The sequence below is a fragment of the Giraffa tippelskirchi genome, chromosome 5 (genome assembly GCF_054371585.1).
Source record: "Giraffa tippelskirchi isolate mGirTip1 chromosome 5, T2T-mGirTip1v1.2.pri, whole genome shotgun sequence".
NCBI classification, from domain to species: domain Eukaryota; kingdom Metazoa; phylum Chordata; class Mammalia; order Artiodactyla; family Giraffidae; genus Giraffa; species Giraffa tippelskirchi.
In genome coordinates this window covers 18,622,354-18,642,441 of record NC_137279.1, presented here as the reverse complement: position 1 = coordinate 18,642,441, position 20,088 = coordinate 18,622,354, and the positions used below count along the sequence as shown (strand labels likewise).

The 20,088-nt window shown below is 36.1% G+C and overlaps 1 protein-coding gene across 8 annotated transcripts in view; it reads right to left on the bottom strand.

The window, feature by feature from the left end:
- Positions 1–20,088, bottom strand: part of ACBD6 (acyl-CoA binding domain containing 6) — a 194,383-nt gene that overhangs the window by 121,972 nt on the left and 52,323 nt on the right. For all 8 annotated transcript variants that reach the window (XR_014052382.1, XR_014052381.1, XR_014052380.1 and 5 more), the window contains exon 4: positions 16,041–16,123. Coding sequence is in view for 5 of the 8 variants with exons in the window: in XM_081485838.1 (XP_081341964.1) it covers positions 16,041–16,123 (83 nt within the window). In the remaining 3 variants the exon portion in view is untranslated. The remainder of the gene's footprint in view (positions 1–16,040; positions 16,124–20,088) is intronic.

The window sequence follows — 20,088 nt, the reverse complement described above, 5'->3', positions numbered from 1 at the left end:
GACTGGGAAGCATACTATACACCCAGTACTACTCTAAGTATGTCAGTGTACTAATTCACTTATTGTTATCCAACAGCTTCACTTCACAGATAAAGAAACAGGTATGGAGATGTTATATGACCTGTCAAATAGCATCACATTTATCAAAGGTAGAATAAGAGCTAGAACTCACTCAGATCAGCTGATTTTATAGATAGTCCATTTTTATACTTTTCTATTATATCAAGCCACATCTTCAACTCGTAAGCTGTAATCTATTGCAGAATCTAAAGCAGAAGTTCTTGACATGAGGTCTATGAGTCCTCTAAAACAGTATACAGAATTATGTGTGCAAATGCATAATACATTTTTATGAATGTGTTGGCAGGGAGCAGGGGGAACAGGCGGGTGGGTAGTTTCAATGAGGTCCTCAAAGGATTGGTAATGTGGAATATTAATAATGAAATGGTCCGACATGTAGGCTTAATTTTCCAAACAGGCATAAAAGAATGTAATTTGAGTTCGAAAAATTATAACTAGTATTTTTGATAAATGTAAGGCCATAGCTTCCATTTATCAGAAATTAAAGTGTCTGACCATAGGAGGTCTCCTATCTTAAAAGCCAATAACTTTTACCCTATAAAAAGTTATTTCCCAGTCAGAGGTAATTAACTCAAACCACAATCCTGTGGCATTTACCATCTAAGATTTCCTAATGCATTTGATGTATTTAATTGAGAACCTACTACATGCAAGGCACTGGGCAAGATTCTGTTTATAACAGATAACAAGGATAAGCAAGAAACTCTGTGTTCAGTGCATGTACAGTATAGCTGAAATGATTAAAATCTATACAGTTTAAAACTGTATTTATTTTCATTTATTTGGCTGCGCTGGGCCTTAGTCACAGTACATGTGATCTCTGATCTTTAGTTGTGGCATGCAGGATCTTCCAGTTGCAGCAAGCGAACTCTTAGCTGAGGCATGTGGAATCTAGTTTCCCTACCGGGGACTGAACCTGAACCCCCTGCATTGGGAGTATGGAGTCTTCGCTGCTGGACCACCAGAGAAGTTCCCTATAGTGTTAATCTATACACTATTAACATAATGTGAAGCTGGACCTTTAAAAAGGCCTATCAGAATACAGTGGAGAAACAGTCCACCTCAAGCTAGAGAAAATGAGCTAAGTCTCCAGGAAAAAAATGTTTCAAAAAAAAAAAGTATGATCTCTTGAAAATGTTCATTTGCAGAAGAGAAAATGCTTTTCCAGATCACTTACTCTGGGGGAAAGAAAAATAGAGAAGTCTGAGATCAAAACCCCTAATAGGATAAGTCTGATTTTTTAAATTAAGGCTTCATATAATACTATTTTAGCTATATTTAACTTTCACAAAAAATACTTCTTATGAAAAAAGTGCATTCAGCATTCTGACCTGGGGATACAAGGGGCCTAGTTTCCTTCAATACAATAACAGAGACCCCTCTAATTCAACAGGCAGCAACTTCAACTGTGACATAAAGTGCTGTGCCATTTTAAGTCATAATAAAAAATGCACTTCTCACCAACTGTTTTGAATTGAAAATATTGGGGAGTTGGTGGTGGGGCACAGAAAGGAAAGTATGGAGGATCCTTGGGATATAGGTTACCCTTACCCAGTAATATTGGAGGGTTATTCAGAAATGAGAGGACCTTCTGGGTGGCCCTGCTTCTCTAATCCTAAATGGGCATGTACACCTATGCCATAAGCAGTAAGAGAGGAAATAAAATACAAACTTATTTAACATGTTTCTATTGCTTAATATATTCTCAGTGTTCCTTATATGTATCCTTTATATCAATTATTTTGTTTTGGTATGTGAATTTTTTGGAGGTCAGGGCTTTTTTTTCATCTGTATTCCTGCTTATCAACTCTAGTTTATCATTACTAAGTATGTTAGGTACAGTTTGAAACTGTACATAGAAGTATTTATAAAATACTTCAGGGTAGAGCACACAATGTAAATTAAATATAAAATGGGAAAGTCAATAAAATCACCATGAATGTGTTACAAAGCTGAGTGATTAATAATTTAAAAAAATTAAGTTATACTCTTGGGCTTAGTTTTTAAATAGTTATCTAACACCAAGTCATGCATGTTTTGACTAGCGTGCCAGCAACCAAGCTGTCTTTATACAATGTCACCACCTAGTGGTCAAAATGGAGAAACATCAGAAGCAACATCTTTGTGTATCTTGTATCTTGCCCCCAATAAGATTACGTACAATATACAAATCTAACTCTTTTTCCCTCTGTATTTCCCAGTTAATGCAGTCTTCCAAAGGAAATTTTTCTCTATACTTAAATGAAATGACATGTGCAAACCAAATATAGCAGAGCCTTAAAAAATGTTACTGCCTTTCTACATCTTCTCACTTTATCTTCTCTTTTGGTGCGTCTCGGTTTTTTCCTTTTCTCTGCTGAATGTGATAAAATTATCATATCCATTCTCTACAGATGAGTATGAGTTATTTTCATGAATACCCCCAAGAATGTCCCACATTATCCATAGCACAAGACAGAAAGACTCTCTTGAGACTCCAAATTTCCTAAAATTGACAGGAACTACATTTATCTGAATGAAACACACACACACACACACACACACACACACACACACACACACACACGCACACACACGCACACACACGCTTTCTTTGACATTCTTTTGAAATGTAAGGGCACATACTCGTGGAAGAGAGGGATCATGTTTAAGTATGGTTGACTTTCATCAATCACAGGAAGATGAGATTCTTGCTCATGCCTGAAAATGCTATCTGCACCACTTTCTACAAAGATTGCATTTTCCTATCAAAAGACTATTTCAGATAGTTAGGTTTCATGACAAGCCATCTAAAGTCTATTTACTTTTCACTGATCTTATAGAATTAAACACATTTATGGGATAAACTCAGATATCTAACTATTTAATAGACACATTCAGTAAATATTTCAATTCATTGTATTTATCAAGCAATTGGCAACCAGATATTAAAACAGTATTCCAATAGATAATTAAAATTTATTGAATGAATGAAAACACAAAGAAGAACTTACACACATACTTTAAAATCAAGATCAGAATTCTATTTTTAAGTAAACTTTCTATTTCAGGACAACTGAAGATTCACATGTAGCTGTAAGAAATAATACAGAGAACTGGTACTATTTTCCCAGTTTTCCTCAATGGTGGCATGCTCATATGTTTTTTAAAAAATGGATTATCAGCACCATTTTTTTCTAGAAAAATGATACTGACAAACCTATTTGCAGTGCAGGAATAGAGATGCAGACATACAGAATGGACTTGTGGACACAGGGAGGCAAGGAGAGGGTGGGACAAATTGAGAGAGTAGCACTGCCATATATACACTGTCACGTATGTAACAGACAGCTAGTGGGAAGCTGCTGTATAGCACAGGGAGCTCAGCCTGGTGCTCCGTGATGACCTGAGGGGGGAGGCAGGTGGGAAGGAAGCTCAAGAGAGAGGGGATATATGTATACTTATAGTTGATTCAGACTGTTGTACAGCAGAAACCAACACAACATTGTAAAGCAATTATATTCCGATTAAAATACATTTTAAAAAATGGATTGTCATTATAGTATTTAGATTCTGTTGGCTACATCTAAAAGAATGTTTATTTTAAAATTCCATTATTTACAAAATGTCAGAAATTATGCCCTTTGCAATTATTTAAACTTTTAAATAAAAATTTTAGATGCGGGGACTTGCCTGGTGGTATAGCAGTTGAGAATCCGCCTGCCAGTGCAGGGGACATGGGTTCAATCCTTGGTCCAGGAACTAAGATCCCACATGCCACAGGGCAGTAAGTTTGTGTGCCACAACTACTGAACCCTCAAGCCGCAATCGCTGAAGCCCACACACTAGAGCCCAAGCTCCTCAACAAGAGAAGCTACCACAATGAGAAGCCCACACACCGCAAATAGGCAGTAGGCCCACTCGCTGCAACTAGAGAAAGTCCACATGGAACAATGAAGACCTAGCACAGCTAAAAAAAATTATTAAAAAACGTTTTAGAAGGTATCATAAAAATATAAAAGGGAACAGTCTTCCAACATTCTCGTACGAACTACATCAGCAGAGGTTTTTCAAATATCATTGCTCCAACCCAATATTCTATAAAGTAGAGGCCCAAAGCAAGAAGTGGGCCACTCAACCAAAGATAAGCAAAGAAGGCATCACAGAAGAGTTGACATTACAACCTAGGCTTGAAGAATATACTGACAAACTAGCTAAGTGACTAAAGGCTCTTGAAGAACAGAATAAAACGAAAAGAAAGTGAAGTCACTCAGTTCAGTTCAGTCGCTCAGTCGTGTCCGACTCTTTGCGACCCCATGAACTGCAGCACGCCAGGCCTCTCTGTCCATCACCAACTCCCGGAGTCTACCCAAACCCATGTCCATCGAGTCGGTTATGTCATCCAACCATCTCATCCTCTGTCGTCCCCTTCCCCTCCCGCCCCCAATCCTACCCAGCATTAGGGTCTTTTCCAATGAGTCAACCCTTCGCATGAGGTGGCCAAAGTATTGGAGTTTCTCAGTCATGTCCAACTCTTTGTGACCCTGTGGACTGTAGCCTGTCAGGCTCCTCCGTCCATGGGGTTTTCCAGGCAAGAATACTGGAGTGGGTTGCCATTTCCTTCTCCAGGGAATCTTCCCAATCTAGGGATCAAACCTATGTCTCCTGCATTGCACCAAGTAATAACTTTCACCAAGTAATAACTATTTTCTGACTGCTGTGAAAGTGCTGCACTTGATATGCTAGCAAATTTGGAAAACTCAGCAGTGGCCACAGGACTGGAAGAGGTCAGTCTTCGTTCCAATCCCAAAGAAAGGCAATGCCAAAGAATGCTCAAACTACCGCACAATTGCACTCATCTCACATGCTAGTAAAGTAATGCTCAAAATTCTCCAAGCCAGGCTTCAGCAATACGTGAACCGTGAACTTCCAGATGTTCAAGCTGGTTTTAGAAAAGGCAGAGGAACCAGAGATCAAATTGCCAATATCCGCTGGATCATCGAAAAAGCAAGAGAGTTCCAGAAAAACATCTATTTCTGCTTTATTGACTATGCCAAAGCCTTTGACTGTGTGGATCACAATAAACTGTGGAAAATTCTGAAAGAGATGGGAACTCCAGACCATCTGACCTGTCTCTTGAGAAACCTGTATGCAGGTCAGGAAGCAACAGTTAGAACTGGACATGGAACAACAGACTGGTTCCAAATAGGAAAAGGAGTATGTCAAGGCTGTATATTGTCACCCTGCTTATTTAACTTATATGCAGAGTACATCATGAGAAACGCTGGGCTGGAAGAAACACAAGCTGGAATCAAGATTGCCGGGAGAAATATCAATAACCTCAGATATGCGGATGACACCACCCTTATGGCAGAAAGTGAAGAAGAACTAAAGAGCCTCTTGATGAAGGTGAAGGAGGAGAGTGAAAAAGTTGGCTTAAAGCTCAACGTTCAGAAAACTAAGATCATGGCATCTGGTCCCATCACTCCATGGGAAATAGATGGGGAAACAGTGGAAACAGTGTCAGACTTTACTTTTTTGGGCTCCAGAATCACTGCTGATGGTGACTGCAGCCATGAAATTAAAAGACGCTTACTACTTGGAAGGAAGGTTATGGCCAACCTAGATAGCATGTTTAAAAGCAGAGACGTTACTTTGCCAACAAAAGTCCGTCTAGTCAAGACTATGGTTTTTCCAGTGGTCATGTATGGATGTGAGGGTTGGACGGTGAAGAAAGCTGAGCGCTGCAGAATTGATGCTTTTGAACTGTGGTGTTGGAGAAGACTCTTGAGAGTCCCTTGGACTGCAAGGAGATCCAATCAATCCATCCTAAAAGAGATCAATCCTGGGTGTTCATTGGAAGGTCTGATGTTGAAGCTGAAGCTCCAATACTTCGGCCACCTCATGCGAAGGGTTGACTCATTGGAAAAGACCCTAATGCTGGGTAGGATTGGGGGCGGGAGGAGAAGGGGACGACAGAGGATGAGATGGTTGGATGGCATCACCGACTCGATGAACATGGGTTTGAGTAGACTCCGGGAGTTGGTGATGGACAGAGAGGCCTGGCGTGCTGCAATTCATGGGGTCGCAGAGAGTCGGACAGGACTGAGCGACTGAACTGAACTGAACTGACTGGGTTACATATGCAGTGTATTTAGTTCTAGGACCAGAAAATTCTTAAAAGCCTCAAATAAAAAGTTCTATTCACTATCTTACATACATTGATAAGAGTCCCTTCAAATGAAACCACTGACATTTTTAACATATTTTTCTCATATTTTTTCAAGCAAACAATAACAAAGAAGAGATACCAGGGACTTCTTGTAGATAACTTGTTATACTGGAAAGGTTATTTAGGCATAAATTATACTTAAAAAAAACTAGTTACTAAAAATGCATTTTCACCTGTTAAAATCTGCTTAACTCTAAAAAAGTTGATCGAAAATTTCTGATACTTTAAGTGTCCATAAGAAAAAATGTAGTTCAGTTCTGATCAATCCCTCTAAAACCAGTGCCCACATCAGAAAAATCTATAGAATCTCTTGGCTACAGAGATGAGTTACATTCTCAACCATTAAGGTAAGTCTAAAATCAATAAAAACAATTAATCTAAGGGAAACATCATCATCAGTATATTGATAAATGAAAGACTACAGTCTCTAATTATACCAGTGAAGCACATTTTTAAAAACACTAAATGGAAAAGAAATTTAATTAAAAAATGTAAACTGAAGATACTCACTATATTAATATAATAACAACTATCAAATTCAATTTCAGTAATTGGAGATTACAATGATTCCTCAAACATCTCAGAAGCAATACAGTGTAGCATTTAAGAACAGAATTAATAACCTGTGACCTTGGGCAAGTAACCTAACCTCTTTGAGCCTCAGTTTCCTCATCTGTAAAACAGGGATATTTATAATACCTACATCTCATAGGATCATTCTGAAGATTAAGTGGAATAATATATGTATAAAACACATGCAGTATGGTTACTAGCATATAATAAGTGATCAATATATGTTAGCTGACATTATTACTAGCTTAAGATTTTAGCATATGTTGTAAGGTGGAATCATTTTTCATACTCTTGTATAATACTCTCAATCAATTCACCCAACAAACATTAATTGAACCTTCAAGGAAATAAAATAGGCCAATTTGTTGGAGCAAAGTGAACAACTGGGAAGGGGAAAATTGGCATTAGATGAGATGATGAGGGGCCCTGCAAGACAGGTTAAGGATTTTAAAATTCTATCCTAAGTGTTATGGGAAATCATTAAAGGGTTTTAAGCAGGAAAGTGATTGGAGATTTGATTTATAAATCTAGAGGAGACAGCAAGGGAAGTGAGGAATCCAGTTTGCAAATCATTCTGTAGTGTCCTGGCCAAGAGATGTAGAGTAGTGATGTTATTGCAGAAGGCATGATAGCAGCGATGAGAGGCAGATGAATTTGGATTATTTTGAACATGAAGACACAGAATCTCTGATGTGTTAGGAGATGAGAAAGAGATAGGGTAGACCAATGTCTAGGCCTAGGAATGACATACTTTACATGATATACTGTTAATATTTATCTAATGAATATATAAAATTTTGTATTGGGTAAAATTTTTAAAAGTGGAACCATGTAAATCATGTAATAATGTCTTTTTTATACAGAATTCAAATGTCAATAAACACCAGCATTTATTAATATATACAATGCAATTAGCAAAGACTTCATAAATTGCAAAGCAATGAAATGAACCAAAATTGCTTGCTTTCAGCACTGAGAGAACAGCTGACAACAATTCAATGAGAAGATGACTTTGTCTATCACACAAAACTGACATCTTTGCTAACAGTTTTAGGATTTTTTTCTTTAATACATCTGTAAAGCATTTAACAGAAGAAAACATTTATTTATATTATCTATAATACATACGACTACCTTTTACTATAATAGACATAGTACATCCATAACTAATATGTCTTTATACTTGTGAGTGTACACACACACACAAACACACACACATACTAAACTTTGTAAGACTTAAACAAGACTAAGTGCCTAGCATTTCAAAGGTACTACATACGGATAAGGATATTAGAAAGAGAGAAGGAGAAGATTAGAAGGAAGAGACAGAAAAAGAACTAAGTGGGGGAAAGGATGAGGGGGAAGGAAAAAGAAAGAGAAGGGGAGATGAAGAGAGGAAGAGAAGATGATGGTTTTAGTTGATGAATGACCTCTTCTTCAGAAAGGGCTGTTGATCTGCAAACAGGTGGACTTGCCTATATGCTTGGTTGGCATCATGACACTGAGCACACAGGAGCTAAATAAAGCACTTAAGAAAAGGGTGAATATGAGAGCCAGGAGACTCTTACAACAGTTACTGTTTATGTCAAGACCTGCTCGTCCCAAGGGACCCATTTTCACATAATCTATAATTATCTCTTCGCTTTAATCGCCTTGTCATTCCTGAGGCTCTCATGGGCACTGGAAGAGGAAAAGCTCATTAACTAAACCTTTTCTCCTCTCTCCAGCCACCCATGGCTTTTAATTGCTTGGTGTGTTATTATCTAGGAGTGCAACTGGGATCATTTTCATAAGAAAGGGAGGTAGAGAGGAGGAAAGGAGCCATGAGTCCCTGAGGTATGCACCACAGACAAACCTTTGCTTTCTCAATTATTTATGCCAGCTGAGGTTTTACAGGCTGAATAAATCCATAACTCAAGTTCATTCTGAGCAATCACATTCTCAAGGGAGAGTTGCCCACTTGCCTATACACACTTGTGCAGTCCTCAAAGAATAAGCAGAATGTAACAAGACATATGTCATCCAATTTATCACCTATCACCAAAGTCTTAACACAATGTTGATCCTAGGCAACACAGTGAAATAGGGAAGAGTTTCACTACTAACTACCAGGAGAATCTTTTTGATGGTAACAGCAGTGATATCAGTGGGACAGTATTATCCCAGAGTGATGTAGCCTACTGAAAGCATAAAAATTCAAATACTCAACTTTTTAAGTACAAAATATGTGTAATGCATCCTCTGGATGCTTCAGAGTCTTAAACAGATTTGTTAAAAGCTGATAACAATGTGAAGCTTTGAAAAAATAACTACATGGAATTTCATACTATTTGATTTTATAAATCACTTATAATAAAACCATATATGCTGTAGCTTTTTCTCCAATCACATCTTTTTCAGGAAGATTTTAGAGTACAATTTATATATAAGTGACTGGCTTTTACACTAGTTTTATTCCAGTTCATATTTTCACCAGAAACACAAAATTAAAGCATAAAATTAGAACCTTTATTCTAGTTTTTTTTTTTTACTATATATATATATATATATATATATATATATACACACACACACTTAGAGTCTACCACTTTCGAATCAGGTCTAGAGGGCAACTAATGAAAAAATATTTCTAAAATATTTTCAGAATCTATTATAGTTTAAAATTTTTAACTTTCTAAGTCAATGATGAAAGCATCTCTTTATAATTCTACAGGCTTTTGTGTCTGACCACAGCAGTGACCTCTGGTATTTTCTGCCAAAACAGTTCATTTGTCTCACAGAACAACTAATCAATTCCAGAGCCCATCAATCATTTTAGTTGTATACTGGTCTGGTCTTGCTTAGAGAAGGTCCAGATGGCTGCCTGTGTAAGTGGGATTAATAAAATTCTGACAGATTACGTAGCATCAAACTACAGAATGTAACAAGGAAGATCAAATCTTATTGTAGGGTGGTTGGATATTGTACATGTTTCATTTGTTGTATTTTTAAATCATGCCCTAATTTCTCACTTTATGTGCCAACTTCTAGGTAAAACCCTCTCAGTTATACAAGTCACTGAAAGTGATTACTTGTTAGTGAGTCAGTATATGCATTGCAGAAGCATTTGACTCTTTGCAAAGCCTTATACTTATTAACCAGAGCTTTTTCTGCCAGTTTAAATGAAACACAACTGATCTCAAGACTAGAGTAGCCGTGAGTCACAAGACCTGTTACTCTCTTGTTTCTATAGTTCCAAACACAGATCTCTCCCTTCCTGGTTTGTCATTTTCTTCTGCAAAAGCAAACAACCTGTACCTAACTCCATAGTTAGGTCCTGACATGTGTTTTTGGCTCCTGCCATCAGTCCTGTGCCCTGGATCTCTCCTGGGGGGGACTCTATGTTCATAACAATACTAATAAAACTAATAGTTACAAAGTAACCTATTTTGAGCCACATGCTTTTCTAGGATGCGTGTATAAATAGTCATATAATCCACAAAAATGCCATATGAGAAAGGTAGTATAATCATCCCCATTTTAGAGAGAAATAACTTGCCCAAGGTCACAGAGCTAAAAAGAGATGGAACCAGCATTTGAATTCCAGCAATTTGGTTCCGTAATTTTTTGTACTTAATTAGCCTCACCTTATATCCCCTCCATTATACTACAGAACAATGAACTAGCTTCAGAATGAGAAATTGGTTTCAGGGATGTGGAATATTAACACAGAAATCTGTACCTATGACATTATATTGTCACTTTCTGTGACAGAGTGGAAATAAAGGTCAGAACCAAAACAGGCAGAGAGTAAGCTCAGAACTGGCCCCAGTGGCCCTTGGCTCAGAAACATTTACAATAAAATAAAATGGGCCCTTAACTTATCACCTACAATGCATTTTAGTCAGGAAACTGCCACAACATCGGAGCCCAAGCCTTAGTAAATGGGTTCATTAGATAATGATTTTCCTAATCTTCAAAAATGTGGGAAAAAATTAGAAGTTTATATATTAAAGTACTCAAAAAGACATTCAAAATACATTTTTATGTTCTTTTAAAAAACCAGTGGTTCAAAAGGAAAAAAACAAGAAAACAATGGTTCTATAGAAGAAAGCTTTTCCTTTCATCCAAGTTTATCATTTGATGTTTCTAAAACTATAAAAGGACGACTCCTGTCACTTTTACCTCAGTTGAACATAATTCTGCCAAGAAACCAATTCATCTCAATTAAAGGACAATTTTCTCTTGGAAAAATAAAACAGTAGATAATAAATTTCACCAAAGTATAAGCAAAATTTGACTCCATAAACTTCAACAAGTAGCCTGTTTTCATTGTTGCAACTGCATTCTTTTTTTTTTCCTTAACTTATTTATTTTAATTAGAGGCTAGTTACTTTACAATATTGTGGTGGATTCATGACATGAATCAGCCATGGGTGTACATGGGTCCTCCATCCTGAACCCCCCTCCCACCCCTCAGGGTTGCCCCAGTGCACCAGCTTCGAGTGCCCTGTTTCATGCATCAAACTTGGAGTGGTCATCTATTTCACATATGGTAATATACATGTTTCAATGTGATTCTCTCAAATCATCCCACCCTTGCCTTCTCCCACAGAGTCCAAAAGTCTGTTCTTTATATCTGTGTCTCTTTTGGTGTCTCGCATATAGGGTCATTGTTACCATCTTTCTAAATTCCATATATATGCGTTAATATACTGTATTGGTGTTTTTCTTTCTGACTTACTTCACTCTGTGTAATAGGCTCCAGTTTCATCCACCTCATTAGAACTGATTCAAATGCGTTCTTTTTAATAGCTGAGTAATATTCCATTGTGTATATGTACCACAGCTTTCTTATGCATTCATCTGCTGATGGACATCTAGGTTGCTTCCATGGCCTAGCTATTGTAAACAGTGCTGCGATGAACATTGGGGTACACGTGTCTCTTTCAATTCTGGTTTCCTTGATGTGTATGCCCAGCAATGGGATTGCTAGTAGTTCTGTTTCCATTTTTTTAAGGAATCTCCACACTGGTCTCCATAGTGGCTGTACTAGTTTGCATTCCCACCAACAGTGTAAGACAAAGATGCCACAAAAAAAGAAAACTACAGGCCATTATCACTGATGAACATAGATGCAAAAATCCTCAACAAAATTCTAGCAAACAGAATCCAATAACATATTAAAAAGATCATACATCATGACCAAGTGGGCTTTATCCCAGGGATGCAAGGATTCTTTAATATTCACAAATCAATCAATGTGATACACCACATTAACAGATTGAAAGATAAAAACCATATGATTGTCTCAATGGATGCAGAGAAAGACTGACAAAATTCAACATCCATTTATGATAAAAATCCTCCAGAAAGAAGGAATAGAAGGAACATACCTAAACATAATAAAAGCCATATATGATAAACCCACAGCAAACATTATCCTCAATGGCAAAAAATTGAAAGCATATCCCCTAAAGTCGGGAACAAGACAAGGGTGCCCACTCTCACCACTACTATTCAACATAGTTTTGGAAGTTTTAGCCACAGCAATCAGAGAAGAAAAAGAAAGAAAGGAATCCAGATTGGAGAAGAAAAAGTAAAACTCTCACTGTTTGCAAGATGACATGATTCTCTACATAGAAAACCCTGAAGACACTACCAGAAAATTACTAGAGTTAATCAATGAATATAGTGAAGTTACAGGATATAAAATTAATACACAGAAATCCCTTGCATTCCTATACACTAACAATGAGAAAACAGAAAGAAAATCAAGGAAATAATTCCATTCACCATTGCGATGAAAAGAATAAAATACTTAGGAATAAGTCTACCTAAAGAAACAAAAGACCTATATATAGAAAACTATAAAACACTGATGAAAGAAATCAAAGAAAGCAACTGCATTCTTATACTGAAGAAACAATAGGGACTACTCTAGTCCTTTAATGGAGTAACCCAACATTTTAGTATAGTTTTTATCATAATCTACTTTGTTATACTGGAATTCTGTTACATTACAGGATAAACTCTCTACAATAAGAATATGACTAGTTGCTGTGATTTCTGATCTGCTGTAGTAGTAACAAAATTACTGTTTATAATTAAAAGGAAGGCTTTCGATGGCTCTCTCACACTCATATTCCTTACTGTTTCCTATCTTAACAATATGTTCCAGAATACAAAGATTTAGATCCTATCATAAAAAGACTAATACTTAGATAACAATGAAATAAGGCCAGACTAACAAGTTTTGCCAATAACAGAGGTTCATATTTCACTCAATTAATCAAAAAGGTTTACCAAACATACTCACATGTAGATGCCCAAAATACCACAAACATACTATTCAAAAATGAAGACGCTAAGCAGCACAAATACCCACAATGTTTTGTCTCATTGTAGACTCATGTAATAGATGTGTGCTGAGTTGAATTAAAATTTCTACTTTTTGAAAATAAAGCTACATTATTTTATCATTGCTTCTCATGATCAAAATTCTAAATACTGACTTAAATCTAAGAGTCACTTCTGTAGGAATTAGGTAGAGGATAGGCAGGTAGGTTAACTTTTCCAGTTCAGTTTAACTCTATCTTAGGAATATTCTAATTACCCAGATATCTACTCTCACATCAATTGGAGTACATTTGATTTGCTTTCTGTTCTGCAGAGCTACTGTGATCAGTCATGTGCTGATCAGATATTCCGAAAGAAACTGTATTCAATGTGTCATTTTGAAAAATACCAGAGTCTGGGAGCCCTTAAGGAAATCAGTATACAAAATAAAAATCACTATTTATAGATAAGTGATTGATATTATTAGAAAGTTAAATGTACTGATTTAAAAAAACAAAGTTTAGAAACGATATCCATTTAATTATCTAGCTAGGAAAGTGGCCTGTACATTTCTTTAGAAGAAGAGGTGAGGATGGGCATGTCACAGGAAACCAAACCAGCAGCTCTGCGCTTTATGATGGGGCCACTGGGCTAACTGTGTGCGAGTACAGTCACCAGACTCTCAGATCTGCAGAGGAAGTAGCTGTGGATACTTCCCAAGCTCCAGACACTTTTACTCTGTACCTACTAAGTTCTTGGAACTTCCCCAGATACTGAGAATACCCAGATGGATAAAATCCGACGCGTGCTCTCCGAAGACTAAAAGTCCAGCAGAAAGTATAAATTTTTTAAAAGTATAATCCAATGCAGCATAATGTCATAAATGCTACAACAAAGGTGTGAACAAAAGACTATGCTCACACAGAGAAAGAATGACTAACTATCCCTCCTAGAAAAATGACTCTTAAGGATTTACTGACTTAATTTGAACATTTAATAAAATGATTAGTAGGGTTAAGGTTCTGATATGCCATTTTTTTAGAAGCTCTAAGTACAGAATATACAAATTAAGAACCCCCAAAACACGTTCTGAATCTATAAGGTTTAAGAGAAAGAAGGAGTTAAACCTGAAAATGTTTTCTTCAACTGTGCTTCCTCAAAACTGTACAGGCTTCAGTGTCCTCATAGTACCTCAAAGGAATCATGGTGGCAAATACACTCCAGGTCAGTAGCGTTTTTAAAAGGTTATCTTTATCCCCCTCAGATCTCCATCAGGCTTCCACTGTCTCATCCCAAACAAATGTTTAGTCTAAGTAAAAACAACGTGCTTGCTATGCAAATGGACTGAAGACAGGACCCCTAGTTTTGAATCTGGTCATTAACCAAAACTATGAGCATTTAAAGTTTTTGATTCATAGGGGTATCAATAGCTTTCCTTCTAGAATGCTACCTGGGAATTCTTATCGTTACTTCTTTATGTGGTGAATAATGTCAATAACTCTTCTGAAAGAGTGAAGCATAAAATTTTAGTACAATTTCCTCTTCATTCTCTGAAAATAGGTATTTCCCTTCAATTTAGGTGAACTCAATTTCCACGTGAAAATTACAGCTCATTTATTTCATGTTAATAAGTAAGAAAAGTAAAGTTCAGATAATGCAGAAAGGGTAAGAGCATCAGAAGTTCCGATTTCGCGTTTCTGCTTGTAGAGTAACAATCTTAGAACAATACATCACCTGCTTTAAAGCAGGACCGAATCCTTTTCCTGATTTACACAGTGTTTAAAGAAAATGATTGTCCAAGAAATTTCATACATTACATATAAAATTTGAAACCTTTGTTAAATAATACAAAATGACCTTTAAAAATGTTTGAATTTTGGTAAAAAATACGTAGCATAAATTCATCATCTTTACCATCTCTAAGTGTACAGCTTAGTAGTGTTAAGTGTATTCACATGGTTGTGCAACCAGTGTCCAGAAGTTTTTTATCTTGTAAAACTAAAACTCTACACCCATTTAATAAACAACTCCACATTTTTGCACCTTCCAGCTCCTGACAACCATGATTCTATGAATGTGACCACTCTTGATACCTCATATAGTGGAATCATACAGTATTTATCCTTTTGTGACTGGCTTATTTCACTTAGCACAGTGACCTCAAGGTTCATCCATGTTCTAGCATGTGTCAGATTTTCCTTCCTTTTTAAGGCTGAATAATATTCCATTATATGCAATACCACATTTTGTGTATCCATTCATCATAAATGGACACTTAGGTGCCTTCTACCTTTTGCTACTGTGAACAGTGCTGCTATGAACACAGGTATGCAAATATATCTTTGAAACTCAGCTTTCAATCCTGGTGGCTACAGAACCAGAAACAATTGCTGGATCATATGGTAATTCTTTGTTTAATTTTCTGAGGAACCTCCCTACTGTTCTCCATAGTGTGCCATTTTACACTCCAAAATGATTTTTAACTTAAAAGTAGAGTAAACAAACTACAAAAATTAACGTATTCAAAAGAAATAATGATATTTTGAGGAAAACTAATAAGAACAACAACCAAAATCCATACCTTTAGATTTGAGACACAAAACCTTGCCCTATGAACTACTTATGTGGGAGAAAGGTTATTATTTGACACTGATTCAGACAGATTTTTAAAATTATACATATAAAAATTTATTTCCTGCCATTTATTATCCTTCTAGAGATACCACCAAATCAGTTTCACGTTAAGAAAAAGTTCTTCAAATGAAAGTTTTAAGGATTAAATGGACACACACACATATATATGCAGATACACATATATGTACATATTCCTATTTTTAAAGACAAGAAGAGAATTTACCTGATGATTTCTTCGTGATACAGAGAACTAACAACTGGTCCACCAAACCCCGTATTTGCTTCTTTTCCTTTCTTCTCTGGTGACTGTAGGGGGGAGAGGGGAGAGAGGCAGAAAAAAAACACATGGATTAAAGCAGTACATTTACAGCAGTTAGAAAATAATACTCTGCTAAGGAACACTAAGTATTTGATGATCCACCATTTCTCCAAGGCCCTAAGTGACAATTTTAGGATGGCATCAGAAAGGCAAGAGGACGCTTAGGTCATCACACCAGCAGAACAAATACCCTCTAGCAAGCTAAGGTTATTCCACCACTGCCTTCTGGATCCACTTAAAAGCCATTCCCCAGCTGATTACATTAGCTATTTCCACTGTAAAAAACACAGGCATTCAGTGTGGAAAAATGAAAACAAATATGAAATATAAATACCAGACCTGAATGTGATCAGGAAAATCATATCTAAATTAACAAAATGAAAGTTCCCAAATAAGAAACTAAGCTGGAATAAAAGTTAAAATTTAACCATAAAAAATAAAGAAAATATTTTTAGGTGGCAAGAAGGGAGAGAGGAAAGGAGGTTGAGATATTAAAAAAAAAAAAAAAGTAAACATATGGAAACACTTTCCAAAATCAAGTTTTAGCAGGCTCTGTTCCTGTGTTCTCAAAAAGCAGAAAATTAAAATAAACTTAAAAATAAGATTCTTCCAAAACATGTATGTGGAAGCAGTGAACTTGGATATTGTAATATTATTGTCTAAAAGATCAAACTGCAACCTGTTCAAAAGCCCACATCTCTTGCAATATTTATAGTTTTTAGGCAGGACACCTAACAAAAATTAAAACTCTGAACAAAAATATCTTAGGGTTAACATTAAATACTTTTATTATTTAATTTGACTATAAAAATAGTTTCACCTCTGAAAAATATAGACAGTTACCCTATACATGTTTTTTTTTCCTTAAAGAAGGGGCTTTGCTTTATTGCTGTTACTTTTTTATGTGTTTGTTTCTTTTGGTCTGTGAATCACAGCACTGAGAAAAAGATCCTGGAGGCAGTGTATTCTGTCAGTTCTTAACATCATTAGGGGAACTAAAGTTTTAAGAAATGGTGGAAATTTTTGAGATGAAAGTGTCAGTTATCAACTTAGGACAGAAATAAAAGTATAGTATCATAAACAACAACTACCATCATGATTAAATAATAAAGTATATAAAATACAATAGCCTGATGCTGGCAAAAAAAAAAAGAAGCACAAAGCAAACTCCAGTTCCCTCTCTTCTCTGAGGAACATTTTTGGAGAATCAATGCTGCAAAGAATTTTCAGGATAGAGAATGTTTTCCCTTATACTAAAACAGTATAATCCAAAGAGAGAATTTATTTAATCCAATAACATTCTAAATACATACTCCATTAGAAGAATGAAGTTGAAACATACTTAGATGCTTGCTAAATGAATAACAAAATTGGAAATGAGAAAATTGGATGCCAAAGGAAAAAGACAGAATTAAATATAGAGTGTAATTTAACATGTCTGGTCTGTAAAAGACACTGTTAAGAGAATGAAATAACAAACCATGAACTGGGAAAAAAAACCTTGGCAAAATATATATCAATCAAAGGACTGGCATTCAAAATATATTTTAAAAGACTCTTAAAACTCAACAATAAGAAAACAGAAAATTATAGGCCCATATTGATGATGAACATTGATGTAAAAATCCTCAAGAAAATATTAGCAAACTGAATTCAACAAAACATTAAAAGGATTAAACACCATGATCAAGTGGGATTTATCCTAGGAGTGCAAAGATGGCCTAACACTCACAATCAATCAGTGTAATATATACTACTCTAACAAAACTAGGGATAAAGATCATATAATCATCTCAAAAGATGCAAAAAGCATTTAATAAAAATTCAACATCCATTCATGATAAAAACTGAACAAAGAGGGTACAGAGGTAATGTATCTTAATATAATAAAGGTCTAATAGGACAGTCCCACAACTAACATCATACTCAACAGTAAAAAGCTGAAAGCTTTACCTCTAAAATCGGGAACAAGACAAGGATGCCCATTCCTGCCACTTTTATTCAACATTGTATTAGAAGTCTTAGCCAAAGCAATTAGGCAAGAAAAGGAAATAAAAAGCATCCAAATTGGAAAGGAAGAAATAAAACTATCTCCTTTCATAGACAACATGATCTTACATACAGAAAACCTTAAACATATACTCCCTCCCCCAATAAACCTGTTAGATGTAATAAATGAATCCAGAAAAGTTGCAGGGGACAAAATAAACACACCAAGATCATGTCATGTCTGAGTGAGACAGAAAATTTAAAAGGTTTCTAATATTAAAAAGTGATGAGTGCTATAGAAAAAAATTAGTGTGGGGAAGACAGTTACAATTTTAAATAAGATGGTCTGGGAAGGCCTCACTGAGAAGGTCATTTCAATAAAGACATAAAGGAAGTAAACAAGTGAGTCCTGCAGTTATCTAGGGGAGATGTTCCAGGAATAGGGAACAGCCATAGCAAAACCCCTGTGGTGAAGGTATGCTTAAAATGTTAGAGAACCTAGGTGTTTATGTCCTTTGCTAGAGGCAAGACTAGAAGCAAAAACACACAGTTGTTCACAACACAATCACAGTTTTTATCTGTGTCATTCACTGAAACTCTTAATGCAAGCAAATTAGAATAGATACCTGTGGTTTGCTTAGCAATTATTTGCTGTGAAAATACATACTAGTAATTAGGAATTACATGGTGTTGGAAAAGGATCAGTATATTTCTTTTTTACATAGTTAATAGCCTTTATTTTTTAGAGTAGTTTTAGGTTTAAAGAAAAATAAGCAGCAGGTACAGAGAGTTCCCATATACCTCTCTCCCCCAATTTTCCCCTATTATTAACATCTTACATTAGCGTAGTACATTTGTTATGAAAGAGGAGTCAATTTTAATACATTATTATCAGTTAAAATAAAAAACATAAGTTAAAAACTTAAAATAATAAGGGGCTTCCCCTTGTGGCTCACCTGGTAAAGAATTCGCCTGCAGTGTGGGAGACCTGGGTTTGATCCCTGGGTTGGGAAGATCCTCTGGAGGAGGAAATGACAACCCACTCCAGTATTCTGGCCTGGAGAATTCCATGGACTGTATAGTCCATGGGGTCACAAAGAGTCGGACAAGACTGAATGACTTTCACTTCACTTCATTAGTTAAAATCCATAGTTTACATTAGAGCTCACTGTTTGTTGTATACGGGTTTGACAAATGTATAATGACATGCATCTATATTACACTATCATTCAGAATAGTTTCATTACCATAAAATTCCTATGCTCCAATTATTCATCCCTCTCTCCCTCTGAAGCCTTGGCAGTTACTGATCTTTTTTACTGTCCTCATAGTTTTACCTTTTCTAGAACATCATATAGTTGCAATCATATAGTATGTAATTTTTTCTTTCACCTGGCAATATGCATTTTAAGTTCTTTCATGTCTTTTCAGGGTTTGATAGCCCATTTCTTAAAACAACAACAATTCTAGTTTTTGCAAAAAATAAAAATAAATAAGTTACCCTTTTAACCATTCTTATGCATAAAGTTCAACAGTGTTAACTATATTCTCCTCTGTGTGAAAACAAGATTTTTCTCCAATCTTCACCATAAGAATGTGGTGGGCCCTGGGGGTCAAAAACCCATGAACACTGGAGGGGGGCGGGCTAGCACCTCCTAAGCCTGAGGCCCTGGAAGTTTTTAGCTTTTGAGCTAGTCCACACTCAGCCTGCAACAATTCATCAATTACCATTTAAGGGTTCATACCAATTTATGGTTCAAATAGCTTTTGCTCCTAACAAGCAGGTCTCAAGTGTGATTCTATGTATTCACCTGTCAACATTTGGGGAGTGGAACTTTGCCCTGTGAGCTCAAATCTCAGATGAATCTAAGAAAGGCCATGATTTGCAGTTTGGTCATATTTTTGTTGTTGTTGAAGACAGGATAGATGATTTCCAAGCTCTCCACATGTCAGAGCTGAAACT